This window comes from Brachycentrus maculatus, unplaced genomic scaffold, assembly GCF_059751285.1.
Source record: "Brachycentrus maculatus isolate JH-2025_06_01 unplaced genomic scaffold, ASM5975128v1 h1tg000124l, whole genome shotgun sequence".
Classification (NCBI taxonomy): Eukaryota; Metazoa; Arthropoda; class Insecta; order Trichoptera; family Brachycentridae; genus Brachycentrus; species Brachycentrus maculatus.
The window spans coordinates 874691-898486 of record NW_028280877.1 but is presented as its reverse complement, the minus strand read 5'-3'; the positions used below and the strand labels follow the sequence as shown (position 1 = coordinate 898486).

The 23796-nt window shown below is 34.3% G+C and overlaps 2 protein-coding genes across 2 annotated transcripts; one reads left to right on the top strand and one right to left on the bottom strand.

The window, feature by feature from the left end:
• Positions 1-2114: 2114 nt before the first annotated feature.
• On the top strand, positions 2115-8843 carry Snx3 (sorting nexin 3). The gene is made up of 4 exons (XM_088260086.1): positions 2115-2353; positions 2563-2658; positions 3698-3800; positions 5097-8843. Exons 1-4 carry the CDS (start codon positions 2177-2179, stop codon positions 5222-5224), a joined length of 504 nt encoding a protein of 167 aa, XP_088116212.1. The 5' UTR covers positions 2115-2176; the 3' UTR covers positions 5225-8843.
• Positions 8660-23659, bottom strand: LOC148309423 (cAMP and cAMP-inhibited cGMP 3',5'-cyclic phosphodiesterase 10A-like). Its single transcript, XM_088260085.1, has 14 exons — positions 23499-23659; positions 22238-22522; positions 20608-20706; positions 19377-19579; positions 18376-18549; positions 18086-18225; positions 17085-17254; positions 16575-16708; positions 16023-16138; positions 14624-14861; positions 13461-13616; positions 12375-12653; positions 11093-11262; positions 8660-11019 (listed from the first exon to the last, which is right to left on the bottom strand). Exons 1-14 carry the CDS (start codon positions 23593-23595, stop codon positions 10869-10871), a joined length of 2412 nt encoding a protein of 803 aa, XP_088116211.1. The 5' UTR covers positions 23596-23659; the 3' UTR covers positions 8660-10868.
• Between the last annotated feature and the right edge of the window lie 137 nt (positions 23660-23796).

The following is a 23796-nucleotide window of genomic DNA, read 5'->3' as shown; positions in this document are numbered from 1 at the left end:
ATTAAATATTTGTTTTTGAAAGGCAACACGTCTATGAAAATTAAAGACGAGTTAGACGCTGTGTACGGAGACTCTTTTCCATCATTTAATACTGTAAAATTTTGGGCAGGAGAATTTAAACGTGGACATACCAGCTAAGATGACGATGAACATTTGGGACAGCCAAAAACTGCAACCACTGACGATAAAATCGCTCAAGTTTATCAAACGGTGTTGGAAACCCGTCAGATTGAGGTTACAAATATAGCAGATTCTATGAAGATGTCGAAAAAACGTGTTTGTTGCATACTTAATCAAGATTTAGGGATGAGAATGCTGTCCGCGCGGTGGCTGCCGCGTTTGCTCACTCCGGACCAACAAAATTTTCAAATGAATGTTTGCACCGCTCTGTTGACGCAATTTAGGCGCAACGGGTCAGACCTTTTGGCATTGAATAATGAATGTAAATAAAACTGAATACAACATGCTACTCCAGAAACAAAAATACAGTCCAAACAGTGGACTGCGAAGGGGGAATCAGCCCCAAAAAATGCAAAAACTGTTCTTTTGGCTAGGAAAGTGATGGCGACTTTTCTGGGATGGTCAAGGAGTTATTTTCATAGATTACCTACAAATAGGAAAAACTATTACAGGAGTATACTACGCATCATTACTCGATAAGTTGAATACAAAAGTTATGGAAAAACGGCCACATTTGCAGAAGAAAAAAATTATGTTTCATAAAGACAATGCACCTTCTTACACCTCAGCGGTTGTCATGGCAAAAATTTACGAATTACGGGAAGAACTACTTGACCACCCTCCTTACTCACCAGATCTAGCCCCAAGCAACTTTTTTTCTTCCCCAAGCTAAAAATTGCACTCAAGGACAGAGATTTTCATTGAATGAGGAGGCCATCACCTTTGAAAATGACTATTTTGCAGGGAAAGACGCCAACTACTATTTGGACAGGTTGAAGAGATGGGAGCATCGCTGGGAGAAGTGTATGCATACATGCCTTTTACATATAAAAGGAGATTATGTAGAAAAATAAAAATAAATTGGAAAAAAAAGACTTGTATCATTGTTAGATCAGAAACTTTTCAGACAACCCTCGTATATAAGGGCATATTTTTTTTAAAATACAGAGCAAAGATAGTTTTCAGGACTTGCCATTTGTCAGTCAAGAAATTTGCCCAACCTTTTGACCTTATCTACCGATTTCTGGTCTGTACAGTTGGCAATATGATTGACAACTCATTTCAATATGGCAGGCTGTTTTATTACTTGCTTCATAGTATTTTATTTTATAAGCAGGGCAGTGATGAAATTGTGAAATATTTCTGAAAATTCTGTAAAAATTCCTTCTTCTAGCACCTCTCTGCACCTTAGTGAACTCATTGCTTATAAGAGAACAGGGTAATCAGTTCTGTATCACCTAGATAATATAGGGGTGAAATATTTCTTCTTAGATATAAGGAGCCCAGATTCTCAAATATAGAAGTGAATATTTTTTATGGGATGTAGATGATGTAAGTGTAAGAACTTAGGGTAAAAGGCAGGAACAGGAAAAGAAATGGAGGAGAAATAGTAGGTACTATAAGAGAGGAAAAAGAGCTATGCCAAAACAGGATCTATGATAAAAACACTCGGAAATGTTCACCCGTACTGTTAACAGCTTGAGTAAGTTGTAAATTGCTAAAATAACTGCGGTGGATATAAAATCAATTCAATTTTCCCGCCGAGCCCTTCGTACTCTCTAGCGGCCATTTCTAGAACAGTCCAAATTACACAAAGCAGGTTTCTGTACGCACGAAGTGAAGTCGAGTCATATATTTTGTACTAGTATTTGTGTGTGACGATTTTCCATACACAAATGTCCAGCTACTCCAAGCTAAGTATAAGGACTTCTCGGTACGAAGTAAAATATCACTATCCTTTTTTCCCCCGTAAAAAGTACAAAAGAAAGAAACGACCAAAATGATAAACCTTAGAAGAGTGGGATTGGAGAAAATGAGATAGATTGTATTTTGTAGCGCGCCATCTTACTTTTTAAATGAAATGTGTTTGTGTGTATGTAACTTGTGTTATGACTCATATGCTATAAGTTTGCGATCTATATAACTTGTAATCTATGCAAATGTCATTTCCTTCGCGAGGGGCGTCCGCTGTGTTTGTTATTCATTTTAAATAGAAATGATGGCTGAATCCGACGCTACAGTTGACGCAACAAGACGTTTAAATGTCAAGAAGCAGACACTGGACGATGCATACGCTGCCCCGGCTAATTTCCTGGAAATCGACGTCGTAAACCCGCTGACAACCATGGGTGTTGCGAAGAAACGCTATACCGATTACGAAGTTCGAATGAGGGTAATATACCGTGATACTACTAATATATTTATGCTGACTTAATTGGATTATGGTTCATTATTCAATATTCATCCCTTTTAATGCTCGATTTAACCTTTCAAGGCCGCGTCAATGTCGGTAATTGGACGGTTTGTCAAATATCAAACATGTTCGCAATTATCACTTTGTTATCGCATCGGTGTTAATTATTTTACGTTCCATAATTTCAGACGAATCTCCCTGTGTTTAAAGTAAAGGAATCTAGTGTCAGGAGGCGGTATAGTGATTTTGAATGGCTGCGAAATGAACTGGAACGAGATAGTAAAGTAAGTCCATCAATTTCGTATTCCTAGAATTTTGCACAATTGTAAACATTGTTATCATTTTAGTTTGTCCTATAAGGGGCGGAAATAGTTTATTTTAATCTCTTTAAACTGATCGATTATGAAATTTAAACACTGTTTGCTTTTGTTTCAATGAATTTGATTGTTATTAAACTAATTTCGGTGTAACCTTTGTCGTAATGTCAATGTGTCATATCAAGTGTGTAACCTAATTAGTCACTTTGAATTTTGACACGAAAACATTTCGACAATTTATTTACCATTTACGTATTTCACATTTGTACAGTTTTTAAAATGATGGTTGCGTTTTAATGGTCTTTTATGGATCCACAATTGAAGTCTTGATATCTTTATTATACTTGTTAGGGTTCAATGCCTTTTAAAGCTCTCGACGTTACTGCGACCTGTATAGATCGATTGTGACGAACTGCAAAGACAACTAAACAACATGAAAATAAAAATCTTCTTTCTTTATCCAAATGCTGCATCGAGCACCGCATCGGATTGATGCAGTGTTAACTTGATGGTTATTCGTATGAAGGAGCGTGTAACTGATCACTATGCCTTTATATTTTCAACAACCAAGGTGACTGCGTCATTCCAATGCGGTGCCCTTTGCACCACTCGAGTACACATAGAACTACTACTACTACTAACATCACGCCATTTCCCCGCAGTGGTAGGCAGAGAGGATGGAACGCCACACTCTTCTGTCCTGACATACACTCCTCGCCTCCTTCACATCCATACATCTAGTCATACATGCCCTCCGATTACGCAGACTTTTGACACTGCCAGATTTTAGGTTCTGATTGATCTGATCGTGCCAAGTCTTTTTTGGTTGTCCTCGTTCTGTTTTCCCTCTCACATTCGCCACATATATTTTCACCACACCACACCACATATATTTCATACATTTGCTCCACAGATAGAAGCTAGAAGAATATGAATGGAAGACAAACCTAGTTATGATTTAATTTGCGTGATTTGTTGTACTGTGATGGAAGTGTGATGTTTTCAGATTGTAGTTCCCCCCTTACCGGGGAAGGCCTGGAAAAGACAAATGCCGTTTAGGGGCGATGACGGGATCTTCGAAGAGGAGTTCATCGAGGACCGTAGAAAAGGTAACGAGATATCCCTATCTGAAAATATTTACTTCAGCAGCTACATGGCTGTCCAAACTCAAAACACAGTAAGGGACATTTTTTTTGTAGTACGTTTTTTTCAAATTTTTGGACTAAGTAGATTCTACTTACTTCAAAAATGCAAAAAAAATGTACCTTACTGTGTTTTAAGTTTGGACAGCCGTACAGTCAAGGTTATATTTCCATTATAGCCTCCATAACTAAACACGCTTAGGGCGTTTGTGCACTACACTGAATTTTACCGCCCGGGACTTCAGTTAACGTCATAAAACGATGATTGGCTCGGATTGGCGTGTGCTTTTGTCCATCTTTCTTCGGATCGGTGCTTTTGATCGGTGCGTGAACACGTTGCGCATAAATTCGATCACGCTAAACTGTCGTATTCGCTTTTATTTTTCAAAACCGGTCTGCCGGACGGTAAAATTCCAGGTAGTGGACAAGCGCCCTTAGGGCGTTTGTGCACTACATGGAATTTTACCATCCGGCACTTCAGTTAGCGTGATAAAACGATGATATATATATACAATTATACATATGATGATATATATATACAATTAATACAATTATACAATTCTTTTTCCGTGGTTTGCACATTCGGGTTATAGCTTATGCAGCACACAACACCTACCTGAAATTTTTCAAACCTTAATTCCTTAAGAGTGACCAATTCAACATAATGAGACCAAGTCATTTTATTTTAACACACTCTCTCTCTAATCCTTATCCGCACCTCAATGGTGCATAGGGCACTGCATCATATAAATAAATGCAGTGTTATCTTGATCGTAAACACATGAAGGAAAGGTGATCAGCCCTCTGCTTCAGGTTCCAGTCCAGGGTAATGTTGAATAAATATTAAAGTGAAAAAAAAACACTATGGATGGGAAAGGTATTTCTACCCATTGGGTCGATTGATGCTCAAAGACGGGATGGTTATTCTTACCTTCTGCGCTGCACTCATTTCAAAGTCAAAAATGAAGGGAATTACATATTTAATGTTTTTATATGAATATTATGTACCAATCTCTCTACCAAGGTCTTAACTATTATATGTACATAATTATCAAATCCCGTCACCAGCGAGCATAAAAAACACAGGGTTTCCGCAGGCATGAAAAACACCCGTCCGAAGTGTGTTAATACGAATTAATACTTGTAAATTGTAAGTTCTAATTCCTATATAATTCAGAATTTGGATTAATTTGTTAAATCGCCCGTACAAAGCAACGAAAATACCATGTTCATTTGAAATTTTATGTATAATTTTGGTTTTAGGTCTGGAATTGTTCATCAACAAAATAGCCGGACACCCGCTCGCCCAGAATGAAAGATGTCTTCACATGTTCCTGCAAGAAGCCACCATCGACAAGAACTACGTGCCTGGCAAGATAAGGAACACATAAGAGCTCTACAAATACGGATACAATGTGTCAAATCATTTCCGCCTCAGCCCAACTCGACATACAGAACATGGCCAGTAAATATGGATAAAAATCCCCACATCACATTAAACACAGGGGCATTGGTTCTTCTCGATCTCCGGGGTCACGTGACCTTGTTGATATGAAAACTTGTCTATGGTAAAATCCATAGAAATGCTGAAAATGTAGAAAAGGAGTGTGTGAAATTACTTAACTATGATTTCTATGGAATTTCTTCTAACCCCCTTCTGCACTACATTCGTTATTCACAGTACTTTGCCAACCAACTAAAAGTTTGCAAGCGATTACTTTTATTTTTAACCCTGACATTCTGTTCTTTTAATCCTCGTCCGCAACTAATGATGCACGGGGCTTTGAATCATACTAATTCAGAGAAATAATCGGGTTTTATAAATTTAGAGGGGTGTAAAAATCAATTATTTATTTATTTTGATATCCCTCTAAAAATTGAACCTGGGACCTACATCACTACAGAGGTGGACAGCACTATGGAATTTATCATAGACTAATTTTCATGTGTTCAATTTCCGATATGGTCGTTACTAATATCCTCATGACTGTATAAAATAGATCACATTATTTGGATTCGGATTATGTTGTACTCTAATAAGTAAAACAATACGCCAGAGTAAACTTGTTGAAACGAACCGCCTTATTTAGTCTTGCCGCCTAATTAACAATTTACATTTTCCCCCAGGTTAGGTTGTAATGAATGAACACATTGTACCCTAGCGAGCGAGGAAGTGAGGAAGTGAGGATGAATAAGTGTGCACTCATGCAACATACATTGTTTTGCACATAAGTTATTTGTGGTTATGAAAAATGTCCATTTGCAATAATATGTAACTCTTTCCTTTGCGTTGACTTTAATATCTTCTGTAAAAATAATGCTCACGGTGAGTACGATTACGTATTTTATCCTTTTTAATATATTATCTCACTAAAGTGTAAGCTATTTTTAAAGTTAGCCAATATTATACTATGTATGTATTCTATTTGGGTTGGATCCTAAAGGTTTATCGGTGTTTTATGTGTAAATAATCAAAAGACAAAACACACTTATTCGGATAAGATGTTCATCTTTTCAGTTGGAGCACCGCGTGTTCATATAAGCGCAGGCATATCTCGCTTACTCCGGCTAGTTAGTTTCTCTCAGAAACCAGACTTTAAAAAATATGAATATGTATATAAATGCAATATGGCAATAAATTATACAAAATGTTTGTATTTCATATAATTCCTTCAATCAAATTTACAGAAATTAGTTATTGTTTTTGTTATCCGAGACTTTAGGAAAATGAGCTTCAATACCAACGAATTAATTCATTTATCAATACTATATAAAAATCTTCAAACTTTCTTCATATTGCCCGCCTAAACCAAGTATTTTCAATAACATTTCTGATTTTACAGCTCTTAGGAATTCGGTTGGTGTTTCTTTTTTCTTCCTTTTGTAGCTTTTAAGGCTTGTAATATACATTAAATGTTACAGTGACAAAGCAATTATGTGATATTTGGTGGAAGAAAGGTAAATTTTGCATGTTTAACCACACTATAATAAAATGCAACTAATCAAATCAGGATAAAGCGAGGATATTTCTGTTATGATGTACAGTAAAACTTAATTTTCCCCCTTTTTATGTAACGAAAATTATATTCCTTTTTCACCTTCATATAAATCAATGTTTTATGTATATTTTATGTCACCCATTTTTACACTATGTTGAGAATAATTTTTTTGACATTTTGGGAGAAAATAGTCGAGAGAATGTTTAATTTATGGTATAATTTTGTTTATACGAATTTGAAAGTAGCAAAAAAGTGGGTAAACAATAGACAATAGTTTACCCTCTTTGCATGTTTTCACAGAGCACACTTTTTTGGAATTGGGTTACACATGTCGCTCACTCCTTTCAAGAACCTCATAAATCAAAAAACTTGATTTTTCAGGAGAACGTTTTTAAAGTTTAAAAATATAACACAATATATTAAAAATAAACATCAAGATACTTATCGAACTTTTTACTGTGCAACAGATCTTTTTAGGTAAAACCTGAAGGTTTTTTCTCCATTTGAAAAATATTTAGTATATTTATAAAAAAAATTAAACAATGCCTTTTCTTCAAAATTCAAAAACAACATTATCTGTCCTGTAGTGGGTAAATATTAAGTTAAAAATATGCCTCTTTTGCTGGGATATAGTACATTTTCTGGGCTTTCTGAAAACATGCACAACTGAAAATTGGCGATTTTTTATTTATGACGTTCTTGAAAGGAGTGAGCGATGTATCATAGGAAATTCAACCTTGTTGCTTCAGAAATATCTATTTAATAACTCATTTCTCATTTGCATTTTTGATTTCCTTACCTTTCTTTATACTTTCCTTGATTTCACAATTTGTTTATCAGTGCCTAAAAAAACGTAAAAATCAGGTTTTACTGTACTTGTTTCCAAAAGCATACAAACCAAATTGAATCTCCGCCATATTTGGTATTCGTTTAATCTAAAAATTGTACTAAAATAATCACCTGATAAATGCGCTTATCTGATGTGACAAATACAGTTTTATTGGCAAGCAATAAGTGTGTGATTTTATTTTCCACATCTACATAATTTATTTTCTTGGAAATAAATATAGTATAATTTGTATAGTTAAGAAATTGAAGCGGAGATAATAAAAATTGTGTGACTCAAACAAATATTTATAAATCAATGAATTTGTTTCATTCCGATTCAGTTTTCAACTTATAAGAGTTTATATATGAATTTTGTATGTGTTATACAAATTAATTTACGTGGAATCCTGTTATTTGTACAAAATTTGTTTTCTGAATAGCAATATATATGAATGCTAAATTAAATTGACCATATTATAAGTTGGATTGTTCTATTTCAGACTTCCAGACGATTTATTTAAACTTGTATTATATATAATATGTGATGTATAAAATCACACATGAAAATGATCAATGTACACGAAATGAGTAAATATTTAACTGCTTTTTATTTGTATTGAGAAAAGTTAATGGGGTGGAAGGTCTTGCGATAGTATAATTAACCTTTCCGGGAGTACAAAAATTGATGTCGGACTTTCTCTGGGGAGTGAGTTTTTTTTACACGAAAAAAAGATATTTTTTCATTAAATTCATGTATTGTGAAGATATCTCTTTGAAATATTTTTCAATTATGACAAAATTACACACAAATATCCACAGATGTCATTGCTATACATGTTACATCATACTAACTGACAGACGGACTTCGACGTTCATAAAGGGAAATTCGCACCGACGTTCATTTACGTCCATACTCCCGGTAAGGTTAAGAGAAAACTATTTGTATGTTTAACTGGATAGATACATGAAAATTAAATTATGCCGAATGTTTTTGTATTGTTTTAAAAATAAGTTTAAAGAAAAGAGATGTGAACGAATTGCGGGGTTCCACTGTTAATGAATTATTGGAATGAAAATATAATTTATACGTTTTCTATGATTAATATTCTGAAGCACTAACATTGTGTTTTTTTTTCCATTTTATATGAAACAAAATTACTTTATTATAAAATCACTATATATCTTTTTATAAGTTTATTATAATGTCAACCGGTTTTGAAGCTCACAGATTCTTCCTTAAGACTAAGTAATACTAAACAGTATCTACTCGACAATGAAAATGTCTGTACTGCCAATTAATATAATCCTACTCAAGCACTGCTAACTTCTTTTTCTTGTTCAGTAGATAATGTTTGGAATTCACAAGTCTTTAAAAAAAGCTGCTTGTGACACTAGTTGTCCTTATAATTATGTTATAATGATTAAAGAAAACACTTTTACCACTTGAGTTTTATTATAGACTACATGTTTCAGAAGTTAAACTTCCATCATTCAGGTCTGTATAATAACTAAAATATAAAATATAAAATTGTTCTATAAATAAGGAGAGGGGAAAGTAAGGGGAAGGGGTTAGTCAAGGGACGGAGTTTGAAAACAAAGGAACAATTTTATTATTCTCCTTATTTATAGAACAATTTTATATTTTAGTTATTATACAGACCTGAATGATGGAAGTTTAACTTCTGAAACATGTAGTCTATAATAAAACTCAAGTGGTAAAAAACCAAGTGTTTTCTTTAATCATTGTAACATGTCTTACCACAAAGTTAATGCCGAAACAATAAATAAAATAATTATGTTATGTTTAGATAAATAGTAATTTTAAAACAACATAATTTTTAAAGTTATAAGTTTTTGTTTAGTTTGTTACTGAATAAGCATAATAATGATAACCCAGTTTCTTTTCGGCAGATTGTATAATATTTATGTTTGTAAATAGACTGATTAAATGTTATATTTCTCATTATACTTTGATCCCACTAATATTTTATTTTAAGAATCGTGCATTAAAGATCGCAGCCGCAGCGTTGCGCGAGTGTGTCCCTTCATTCCAGTCTTATGGCGCACTTTGGAAAATGTAACGACGTCTATAAACTTTATTATAAATACATTAAATATTCTTAAGAAACAATGAGCAATGAATACGATAGAACAAAAAATGTGGCAAAGTTATATGGACGCTTTATTTTTGCGCATTTAATGCGTTTTACGGACGTTCTTGTTTTTTGTTTTTTATTTTTTATTTTTTTATATCTATGCAATGAATACATAACTAGCAAAATGATACAAATCTACGTACTGTATAAAATATGTTAAATTTACGTTAATAAATAAATTTGTGGAAAACAATTTTTTTCATTTATTTCATTTATTCTTTAATTTCTCCTTCATTTTATAATTCTTCAATAAAGATAATTTTATGGTCCCTTTTATGCATTTTGGTTCTAATGTAAATATGTACTTACAACATTTTGAGTGTGTCCAAATACTTGTTCACAAATCTGGATTATCTCCAATTATAGGAGTATTTTTCATATTATTTTTTGACATCTCATCAAAGATGAAGAAGAATATGGAAGTCTGGGCATTTACAGGGCTGATGACCATTATAGGCTGGTTTAAATGATCACTTTACACATGTGTAACATTCACCAATATTATAATCCAGGATTCCGACCTCACACACTAATAAAAGAGTTTCTGCTCAATAAAAAGCTTTTCATCTCATTAATAGATGTTTCTAGTGATTCAATAACAATATTGCAAAATTGGTTCATATATCTTCCAAGAATTGTAGTGTGGTTGTCAATAATGGGTAGAATTGGTGAATGTTACACGTGTGTAAAGTGATAACTTAAACCAGCCTATGACGGTTAGCCCCGTAAATGCCCAGACTTCCATATTCTTTTTCATCTTTGATGAGATGTCAAAAAGTAGTATAAATATGTACTGTTTTAAAGGGAAATATTACAAATGGAAGACACTGTAAAGACAATATAATGCTTAGCAAAATTGAAACCATAAAAATATGGGTACATGTGGAAATATATATATTTAACTATCGAAAAATATTTATGTACATAATTTGAATTCATTGGATGAAGGATGAGAAGAAATAGGATATCGTATCAGAGAGGTCAGCTAGGCGAGACATCGTCAATCGCGTTGGCAATGTCCTATTTTAGTGAACCGTACCACAGACGATGCATTAAGTTCCCTTCTCGAGGGTGTCTCCGTGAGGACAGGAGGTAGACTTGCTCTTGGTGATGTCGGTGACCATCTTGGGATAGGAGTCCACTTGCTGCCACAACTTCTTCCCCCGCACCTCGTTCAATTCCTGCCAGCTTTCTTGCGCTTTTCTACAAGTAATTTAAATCAGTATTCGTGTATACTTTGTCTACCCGAGATATCTATTACAAATATTAGACTCACACGCAGTATTCTGTCATGGCAGTTGTTCCTTCCAGGATGACCTGCAGCAGTAATAGACAAGGAAGTACGACTATCTTCAAGAAATGAATCTGTTCTGTAGCTTGGTTAATGCTTTTGGTTCTGTCCATCATGCTCAGGGGAGCATAGCCCATTTCTCTTTCTAGATCTCCCTGAAAAAGAACAAGACGCATACAAATAATTTCACAGGCAATGTGACAACTCTGCCATCCACTTTGGATTAGTTTGCAGTCTTCAATCCATCCGCCTTCAGTGGTTATTAACCAGTTTGGGCCAACATGTCTCCGTGTGTCTTTCAATCAGGAAGTATAAGGTCAGGCTGAGTTCCTGATTCTCCGAGTTCTTCCTCATTAGCAGCATCCAAGTGACTCAAGCTAGTACAAGTTACTAGTTGCTAGTACTAGAACTGCTATTCTCCTTTTCCCATCTACAATACTATTCCTCCTACGTTTCCTTCCTATGTAGCAGTAATGACTTTGAGCTCTTTCACTTTTCATTACTTGTATTCCTTCAAATATATTCCGCTTCTCTCTTGAGCGCAGAACTAATTACCTCCATTTCATATAATTGATGATAGATTAATATATATTAATACTGCGTCAAACCTACACGGTGCCCTATGCACCATCGGGTCGGAGAGGGGTCAAAGAAAAATTAAAGAGTTCCTACGACCCGTTCTTAGTCTCCCTTTGAGTACTTTACTAGTTCATAACGGGATACAGTAAATCAACCCAAAAAATCTTTACTTGTGTTATTAGGTCACATTAGTTGTTTTTTAGCACAAATTTCCTTTTAATGAAGTTGAAAATAATGCAATTCTGAGATAATACTTTAAATCAGGCGCAGAGAGCGATGGAGCATTCCCTGTTAGGCATCTCTATCTGAGACCCAATCAGGAATGTGGAGATCCAGAGAAGGACAAGAGTTACTGATGTAGCGTGTGTAGTTACAAGGAGGAATTGGGAGTAGGCGGGCCATGTGTCTAGACGAGAAGATGGCAGGTGGGGAAGAAAAGTTATGGAGTGGTACCGAGAACTGGACGTAAAAATTTAGGCCGTCAACCAGCGAGATGGGCAGACGACATCGCCAAAATTGCTGGAAAGGAGTGGTCGAGGGAGGCCCAAAACTGCAAGGAGTGGCAGGCATTGAAGGAGACCTTCACCCAGTAGTGAGTGGATGCGGGTTAAGGTCATCACTTTAAATAAGTCGTATCTATAAGGGTTGGCAACCATTCATCCCAGCAAGGGACACGGGTATTTATTACCTGCGAATAAAACTCCTCGTACAGATTCTCCGTAATCTGCTTCACAATGTTGAAGGGCTTTCCCTGGACGGCGAGGTCGCAGCACGTCATCATCATGCTCTTGGTGAGGTTGCGGTGCCGGGGGAGTGACCAGTCGAACGCCTTGTTGGCCACCACCGGAGCCAACTCCGCCCTAATGCGGAAATGGATGGCCAGATCCGTACAGAGGATGTTGAATTTTATTTCTTCCAGGACCTCTTGCTGTTCTTCTGGTGTGAGGTTTGATAAAACTCCTTTATCCTACGTTTATGAATTAATCAATAAAATATTAGCAATGTATTCAGTAAAATACCAAATGAAGTTTTTCTTCTGAAATAATTAGCATTTACTGGGCTAATCACAACATGTCATTAGCACGACATTCACCATTCTATCCTCGATTGACAACTACATTGCTCTGGAAAGTTGTAAATATGTCGCAAATAACAACACACATTTATTTCAGACTGGACTTCAGCAGAGACATCTATGATTTAAAGTTTTCAGTAAGTTAGCAGAGACATTCATAATAGATACATGTAATATTCTTTTGAGGTAGGTAACAAATTATTTTACTTATCATTTAGACCGGATATTTTCATTCGCAATATTTTAACTGTGTTTTTCAATGTTTTTTTTCACAAATAATGGATTTACACCACTTATATCTTAACAAAGATGAATTTTTGCAGAATGTGAAATGATTAGAAAAGAATCTCACATCCTTCTGTGTTACTAAAAACGTTGCTAAAATCATTACTAAAAATCTATTTAATTTGTTACTTAAAATCGTTACTAAAAACATTTTAAATCATATATGTCGCCTGTGAAGTTTGGCTTGGAAAAAATAAATGTAGTCAACCAAACATCTTACCTTTGTGTAATCAATGATTAAGTTACACTGCATCGGTCCGATGCAGTGCCCTATTCACCGTTTAGATGTGGATAGGTGTTTAAGAAAAGACGCACGGATCTGCTTCTTGTGGGAATATTTGTTTGTTTTTTAAAGGCCTTCCAAAATAAATGAGAAAAATGAGGATTGACTGACAATATGTACATGAGCATTACCATGAGTAATTTTTGAGTAAGGAAGTAGTGGTGATTCTCTAGGATGGAGTCCGTGTAGACAGCAGCCAGTGGGTGTTTACTCTCCACCAAGTAACTATTATTGACACCCGGATGGTCTATGTCGTGGCAGAAGCCGCCTATCATCAGCGCAATTATCTAGAAAATAGTCACTCAATGAGCAAAGTTTATAAATGAATCGAGACAATGAAGGGATACGTTTAAAGTTCAGGCATATTCGGCAAGTGTAAATGAGTGAGTTGGGATGAGAATAATTTAGAAACTATTTGATGTGACCAAATTATGTTTAAATTTGGGCATGGATTACATACAGAAATTTACATTTCGACAACGTAGTGTAGATAACTTGAAAATTCCTTCAATTTGGCAACAAAACAAAATTTTCATAAAAGAAAATTCACGGGCTTTAACATGTTGACAATACGTATCAAAAATCGGTCTAAAATGACAAAAACATTTGAAATAGAGGTTCAGAAGTAAAGTCAAAGTAATGTACACTACAGTTAAATGTTAACTTCTTTGTGTTATCAAAACCCAGATCGTATTAACACATTTCGGACGGGTGTTTGTACGCCTGCGGACTACTGACGACTGGATTTGATAGTTATGTACATATAAGAGATTGGTACATAATATTCATATAAAAACATTAAATATGTAATTCCATCTTTTCTGACTTTGAAATGAGGCTGGCGCAGAAGGTAAAAATACCATTCCCGTCCTTAAGCATCAATCGACCGAATGAGTAGAAATACCTTTCCCGTACTTAGGATGTTTGTGCACTACACGGAATTTTACCGTCAGGCACGTCAGTTAGCATTTTAAAACGATGATTGGCTTGGATTGGCTTGTGCTTTTGTCCATCTTTCTTCGGATCAGTGCGTGAACACGTTGCGCGTAAATTCGATCACTCTAAACTGCCGTAGTCGCTTTCATTTTTCAAACCGGACTGCCGGACGGTAAAATTACAGGTAGTGCACAAACGCCCATAGTGTGTTAAGATTCGTGGATTAATATAATGTTAATATACCATTTCATCCTTTCTGCCCTCACAAGCATAGAATGACAAAAAGCCGAGTGTGTTAATGGTTTATTTTGAGGTTAGGTTATGTTAGTTAGATTAGGTTAGGTTAGGTGAGACTTACCTCGATTTTATTAAACTCATTAATATTCCTCATGATAATATTGTACATAGTGTGTGCAAAAGTAAAGGCATGTTCCGCATTGTGGTAGGGATTGTCTCTGTACCCTTCCAATACGGACAGGATAAACTCCGACAGGACAGTGCGGTCAAACTGTATCCCATAAGATAACTTGTTTATCATGTAGAATACAAATTCAGGAATTCGGTCCTTGCAATCTGCTTGTATATACCATTCAAACCTTAACAGACAATATTTCATGGTGTAGGAAGAATAATAATAATAATGGCTGATTCTTATTTTCATTGAAATCCCCCATCTTTGTAAATTATTTCCTCAAGACTGATGCATAAAGAACTTAAATGTAATTCCAATTCTAGTTCTATTAATTAAATAGATTGCCATTACACTAACTAAGTAACCATTCCTCACAGGGAAGTGGCGCAATGTCGCTGTGGCGCTAAGCAGAGAAAATTGAATGCCACGCCAATCCGTCTTTGCCTCTTCCACATTCAACAGACTAGCAATAGTAATAATTTCTTAGAAGTCGGATTGTTACGAGTTGTGAATGTGTCACTTTAACTCTCCTCTCTAAATAAAACTCTTTAATTTAACATTAACAGTGAAGTGTGAATATTTATAAAGTTTTTGATATCAAATTGTCAAATATATTAGGAACTAGAGATATGCAATCAAATTTATGCATTGACTGAATACCAAGACATAAGATTTAAGTTTTGTACTGACATTTCTTGGTGGAACTGGATTTTATTTAATAAAATAACAACTATGTAATATAAGGATGAGGTTTAATATCTTGTACACCGTATTTTGTCTGTGGTGTTCTTTCTTAAAAAAAAACAACATAATTGTTGCTGACAGACATGTCTGCGATACTACACTAAATATCTCCAACATGACTATCACAGAGAGAGGTATAATTTGGTAGTGCTCAGGATTCAAAACTTTATTTATTGGAATGGAATACTGGATTGAAATCAATTTATACTTAAAACATGGCTCTCTAATCATACTGTGTATCTAAATAACTGTGTATCTAAATAACTGTGTATCTATTTAGATACTGTCTGTCTGAATAATGAAAACGCAAAAGTCTCTCTTTCTGATCAGCAGTGATCAGGTTGAATTGGCTGAACGCAGTTGGACCGAGAACTAGGTTTAGCAAATCACTTCAGCCTGAAACCACTCTGCTGAAAAAGAAGTTTGAATTGGGGAGGATAGACTTTACAGTGAGAACTCCACAAATTGATGGTATTTGTGTTATACGTCTCTAACAGGAGGAGGCCATAGTAAATTTATTATTATAACAAAAAACGGCTGCAACAAATTACATGCAGATAATATTGAAAATAACTATGTTTGTAATATGTAGATACTTTACTCATTGAATTTGTCAGGTAGCATGGTCACATGATATTGAAGCATTGAATCTAAATCGTGAGTGCAAGTTTTCATGTGCTTTTGAAGCAGTTCTTCATAAACCAAATTAAGATTTTTCTGGAAACAACAATAAAAATATCATTATTAGATTTGTTTTCCCTTCATATAATATTTGCTTCTTCAAATATATTTATTAAGACCCCCAAGAAATCAATTACATATAGAAGTTAATGCTTAGCTTCATAGTGTAGATAACTTTAACTTTACTTTTATTCAGTCAAAAAAACAAATATGCAAAAATTTTCTTTTCAGTATCATTAAATTTCTGAAAATACTGATATAAAACAAATATAAACTAGCGCCAGAAGTAATGCCAAAGTTATCTCATTTTATAGTTAACTCACTACTTGTTCATCTTGGATTTCCGGAATGACTTCAGCATTCCAACCTCTTCATTACAAGAGCAGACATATCTCCATGTTTGTTTATTAGTGATTTTTATATAAACACGGATGATAATGTAAATATGTATTGAAATTAAAATAAAACATACCGATGCTATGTATTTGTTATGTAAATTAGAATACTGAACGATTTGGCGACAGTAGTGAGATATAATATAAAAAGATTCTTTGTCTTCCGTGGTAAATGCTTCTTCGTTCAATTTATTGATAACAGAAATCACACCTGCGATAAAAATACAAAATATATTAAAATCAATTAGGCAAACAGTGGTTGGTGACATCAATCACTTTCAAAGAATATTTAAATGAATGAAGATTTATTATACACTTTTGTTTAGCAACTTACTAACTAATCTCTTTTTTTAATGAAAAAATTAAGAAAATTAGTATTTTTAATAGTAAATAAAAGATGTAATAATTGTGTTGCATGGTGAAAATGCCACAACTGATTGAGACATAGTGATTAGATTAAAATTACCACAATATTTACCAATTTTCGTCATCATCATTAAGATGATGGCACTACAAAAAGAAGAAAACCCTTGCGATATTTTGCTTATAAGGGATGAAAAGTTTTTATTTCAAATTTGTAATCATACCGATTACTCCATTTTTGGCTTTAAGTGGAAGACACAATACGGATCGCACAATGGTTCCCGTTACATGATCGACTTCCTTGTGAAATCGCTCATCCGTGTATAGGTCGTTTACAATCACCGCCTCTCCGGAGTTGGCTGCTAGCCCGGGAGGTGTATCTGTATTACCCAAACTGTAAGAAAGGTGAGTGAGATTCAAAATTAACACCAATTTTAAATAAATGGTTTAACCATACACTTTTAAATCAAAATGAATTCAGGTTTTGGATGACAAACAAAAAATATTATCCAAAAACTATTATATCATAATTATTGCTCCAAACACAAACAAATTTGCACATCAAAAGACTTATAAACCTGTTGTATAGTAAATTTTTTTGACAGGTAAACTATATCTTTTTATTTCTCTCCTACATCCAAGATATGTAACGAGCATAGAACTGATTATCAAAGCAAGAGCCTTTGTGTAGTTATTGATCGATGCAGTGCTCTATGCACCACCTGGATGCAAATAGTAGTCAAAGAAGAAGTCATCTACCAAGAATAGTTACTAAACTTTCTATTATATTATTAGATTAAAACCAATATTTTTAGCTTTTCCACTTTATTTTAATTTGACCAGCGACCGGGTTTCGTCGTTACCGACATCATCTGACTGGTGGGTCCATCCCCACCAGTCTGATGATGTCGGTAACGACAAAACCCGGTCGCTGGTCAAATTAAAATAAAGTGGAAAAGCTAAAAATATTGGTTTTAATCTAATAATATATTAAAAATGCAATTCCATCACGAAGTGTCAGTGGATAATATGTATAAATCTATTAAACTTTCTATACTTGCAGAAACCCATATTATCAGAAAGCACCATATTAAGCAGTACTACCACACTACAAATCATAGGCAAATGGTATCCCTGGTCATTTAAGGTTACATAAATGATTATTTTTGTGTATGGAAGTATTATCATTTATCGCTAGCAGATTTTGTGATACACAAATTCATACCTGACTTTGATCTTTTTCTTGGGGATGGAATTATCCCAGCCTTCATCGTACATGTCTGCCATCATATTATCACCAACATACTCCATGTCGATTATGTAAATGCTTGCTCGATTTGCTTTCAGACAGTGTTTTGATATACTCTTATCCAATGAAAGAATAAAAAAATATACCATTACAGTTCTACTTTAAAATAAAAATCTTTTTCTTCATTTTATTGGTAATGTTATCAGGCCTTTCATCTGAATTTCTTAAAAATAATTTTGAGGTCTAGATCAGAAGAAAGTACTTACAATCATTTCGTAGATCATTTTATCAAAACTAACTTGATCAGCAAAGTACTGCATGAGAAGATTAAGGAGTTCTTTGTTGAGATGAATTTTTTGCTCCAGTGATATTCTCTTACTGGCTTGATGTACCGCGGCACCTATCCAACCGGTGCAACACTGTGCTGAACGAAGTTGGTCCTGTACAAACCAGTTTTATAATTGTGCAAGCATTTTTACTCTTTATTTGATTTGTTTTATTTTAATAAATTTTAGATTCTTTTTATCAAAGTGTACGCGAAAAGCAGGGTACGATTTAATATTCTAATATTATTTTTTGACATCTCATCAAAGATGAAGAAGAATATGGAAGTCTGGGCATTTACGGGGCTTACGACCGTCATAGGCTGGTTTAAGTGATCACTTTACACACGTGTAACATTCACCAATTCTACCCATTATTGACAACCACACTACTCAAATTCTTGGAAGTTTTATATATATGAACCAATTTAGAAATCTTGTTCATGAATCACTAGAACTTTACTAGAGACATCTATTGGTGAGATGTAAAGAAGCTTTTTTTTTTTTTTTTAGTATTTGGACACACTCAAAATGTTGTAATATTCTAATAATACTGTTGGCATTTTTGTAAATGATTCCATATTCAAAGCATAAATGTATTTGGTAACTACTCATTTGATTAACTAAAAATAGATGTCATTAAGGTATTAACATCACAGCAGAACTTTTATTTACTGTACCAAAAGTTGTCACGGTTAATATAATATTAAGAAAAGTATTATTTATTTCTCCAACAACGAGGTGCTACGATTGATCAAGGAAAGGAAACACCTACTGGCGACTATCTCCAAAAGACCCTTTACTTATCTCTCTGTTCCTTGCAACATGGAACAGCGGCTTGTGTGAGTGTGATTAAGTTTTTTGAAATGGCCCTTGTACTATTTGTAAAAAGTGAATTGCAGCGGATGAACTTAAAGGGCGGTCTAAACAAATTGACACCATACCTCAAAATACGGATCATCGTTGTTACGATACAGCTCCAAGACAGCGTAGCAACTGTTGTCCGGCTGAACAACGGGTAAACACAAAGCTGTCTTGGCATCCAGCCACGTCATTCCTTCGCTGAAACGTTTATCATTCACGACATCCTCAACAATCACAAACTGTTTCGTGGAGGCCGAGTGAGCTGCGAGGGTTTTGCCTTCACCTAAATATTTATAATCAAATAAAGAAACTTAAGATTTGCTTGAATATTGGTTAATACTTCTACTTCTTCTAACCCTTATCCGCTCACAATGGTGCATAGGCCACTGCATCATATCGACAGTGTTATTTTGATCATTACTTATATGAAGGCAAGGTGATCCTACTGGGCTTCAAGGGACCTTTCCAGGGTAAAATAAGATAAATATTAGCATGTAAAAATTACTAATATTTGTTTTCACCGGGGGTGGAATCGAATCCGAGATCTCCAGCACGGTAGGTAATTACGCTGACCATTACATAACAGAGGCAGACATATAGTAGACTGATTAATACAGTAGACTGATCAATAGTTAATTCAGAAAAAAAATTAAAAAACCTGTTTTATGAATACTTATCGCCGATTAGAAAGCTGGTTGGTACAAATAATAAAATACAATTGTTTTGAAGCTATTTTTAAATCTTTATCTGTGGTGGTCACATAATCTGTGACACTTTCGATAATGTTCTGAATTCGAAACTCAAATTCTCAAAAAGGAGAAAAATTTTCATACTACTGACATCTATGGAAATAATCCAAAAAAATATTGTTTTGTACAAATAAAATTCATGTATCCGTAAAACCAGGGCTTTGTTGATCTTCGCAGCTGCCGTAATTATATGAAATAAATGTATTTACATTTGGCTCGCTCCGCACATTGCAAAACTATATTAAGCACTTGTGTTTGAGGAAGAGAAAGAGACGCACACTACAAATGTTAATTGTATCTAAATATTTTGTTATAGAATGGATTATTCTAAAGAAAATAAGTATTAAAAATGATGGGTAAAAGATGATATAGTTTTTTGCACCACGTGGTGGAAATGTTACACAACTGATTTAAAACATTTATGATCCAATAAAAACATGTAATGTTTTTAATAAATAAATTTCCTTAACAAATACACTTGAAAATTTAACTTTTTACCGGTTTATTCTTGTTTTACTGGATAATATATAATAATAAAGAATTAGAATTAAGATCTACTCACTTATCGGCCAATTAACTTTGTGTCTTGCCACATTGTTCATGTAATGGGGTTTGAGATATATTTCATTTTTCATTTTATCAACTAAATATACAAGAACGCCTGAAAAAAAGAAAATATAAATACAAAATCCAGATATAATATTTTATTTAAAGTCTTAGAAATGCTAGAGGCAGTTACGGAGTTTAATTTTTTGTTATAACTTATCGCCAGTGTGGGGATTCAGCCAGTTCGAAAAATTTTGACGGTGCCTAAAATTTTTAGAGTTCGCCAAACCGATCCTTAACCCTTTGTTGTCACACAATATTCCTATTGAAATCGTGCATCGGAGCACGCTTGTAAAAATATTTGAACCTCACAAAGAGAAAATAATATTGGATAAAAAAATAGTGGAAAAATTCGGTTAAGTTATTGCACTTAGTAAAAATAATATAAACTAACTAACTAACTAACCATCTCGCCGCCCCCCCGCAGGGGTAGGCAGAGAGAATAGAACGCCACACCACTCTGTCTTTGCAAACATTCTTCGCCTCTTCCACGTTCATGCATCTTCTCATACATATCCGCCGATTGTTACGACTCCTAACCTGACCACTTTCAAGTATTTGGCATACCTGATCGTGCCATGTTTTTCTCGGTCTTCCTCTGCTCTTTTTTCTACTTACATTCGCCTCATAAATTTGTTTTACCGTTCTTTCCTCACTCATTCGTTCTACATGTCCAAACCATCTCAACACACCTTTCTTAATTTTATAGATAATGTTTATCTGAGCTTTGCATTCCTTCCTTATTTCACTATTCGCACATCTATCATACATCATTTTTAAAAAAAATATCATGAAAGATAACTGCTTCAGCATTTGGAGCAATCTCAGTTGTTATGTAAATGTTCTGTTTATGTGCAGAATAAAAAACAAATAAATGAATAAATGTAAAAATTATTTTTTATAGGGGGGGGAACCAGTTCTTGAAAATTTTGAATTCCATCACTGCTTATCACCCTACAATGCAAACAGTATTCTCTTTTTATGTATTCATAATATTTTCTTATCCCCATCTATCAGAGCGCTGTCTGAAACCCAAATCACAATGGGAGGTGTTCAATATTACATGTTCAGAGTAACACTAACAATGTGCAAATTGTCTTAATTTTCTTCAGGCCTCTATCCTCATCCATGTGGTGCATAGAGCACCACATCGAATTGACATGGGTCGTAATTACATAAATGTATATAGTCTTATGAAGGCAGTCCTATGCTACAGATTCATGGATATAAGAGTACAATATATTTGATGGGAGGCACATGTCTTGAGTAAATAAATTTAGGGGGAAGGACGTTGCTGCTATATGGGAAAGAAAGTATAGGAGAAAAAGTAGAACCTACAGGAAAAAGAAAAGGAGAAAAAAAGAAGAAAAAATACTTAAAAAAGGAGCATAGCGGTAATAACTTGAGTACTTGGGATTGCAAACCTGTACTATACTAGCTCGTGTAATATGGACATTTTAATTAGTTCCAGGTTGTAATGTATATTACACAGCATAATGCAGGAAAATATTATTCAGAGACCTACACCAATTTTAATATCTGCACTTTTTTTTAAAATCATGTAAAAGGATTTTTATTTGGCAAACCTGTACTTTGAGTAGAAATTTTCAGTAAATTGGCTGTATCATACAGTAATTTGGTGAAATCAATATTATCAGAGAGAAATATTTGAAACTCTGCAACATCTCTATGCATGGAACTGTCTTCTACATCATTTACTTTAACACCTCGGCGAACGACTTTACAAAACGGTGCAATAATCTTCTTCAAACATCTATCAGTTTTTCTTCGACTGGATTTTGAAAATTTACGATTAATGTTTGATGATTCTTCCTTGTGTTCTTCGTACTTCATGTGATCTTGAGATATGGCTAGAAAACAAAAAAAAAATATTAAACTTTCTCAAACACGGAGATCATATTTTAACTAACTGACTAACTAACCATCACGCCGCTTCACCGCAGGGGTAGGCAGAGAGAATAGAGCGCCACACCGCTCTGTCCTTGCAAACATTCTTCGCCTCTTCCACGTTCATGCATCTCCTCATACGTACCCGCCGATTACCTAACCTAACCTAACCTAACCTAACCTAACCTAACTTGACCACTTTCAAGTATTTGGCATACCTGATCGTGCCATGTTTTTCTCGGTCTTCCTCTGCTTCTTTTCCCAATAACATTCCCCTCATAAATTTGTTTTACCGTTGTTTCTTTAGTCATTCGTTCTACATGTCCAAACCATCTCAACACACCTTTCTTAATTTTATCGATAATGCTTATCTCAGCTTTGCATTCCTTCCTTATTTCACTATCCGCACATCTATCGTACATCGTTTTGTCGCACATTCTTCTGAGAGATCGCATTTCGACTACATTCAGTCTACTTTCATCCTTCTTTTGCCAACTCCATGTTTCACTTTCATACATTAGAGTTGGAACCAGGACTCCGTTGTGCACTGCCAGTTTAGCTTCCGCTGATAGGTTTTTATTTGCTATAACTGATTTCAGTGCACCATTCACTTTGTTCCCAGCATTCACTCTCCTTTCTATTTTAAGAACTGAAATGTATTGTAAAAAGAGTTCTAGGAATTAAATAATGAATTGCAATTAAATGTGTATTTCTTACTTTTTTTGTGTGTATATTAGGTTAAAATAGATATGTATTTATATGTATGTATATAGTTAACAAATAAATGTTTAAGGTAATAAAAAAAATACTTTGTTGTTTCATACGATTCAATTACATGCTTAACAATACAAGAATGGATGAAAATGGAAATTTGCCATTTGGCTAAACTGCAAATTTTAGAAAACTGATAAAAAATTTTAAGCTGCTCATATTTCTTACGATCTTCATTTTTAATGTGATCTTCATTTTTAATATCATCTTCATTTTTATCTTCATTTTTCGTATTATCTTCATTTTTCATGTGATCTTCAGACATGTCTTTAAAGTAATATCTTCAAATAAGATCTTTCAAACTCAAAATATGAATGAAAAATATAAGGTTTTGGCATTTCTGAAACAAGCCCTATTTTCAAAATTAAAAAAATAAATACTTTTCGTTTTCAACAAAATAAGGTACCTACATACTTAGATTTTTTTTAAATGTTACTGGCTTTTGTCTTTACTGACATTATCTGAC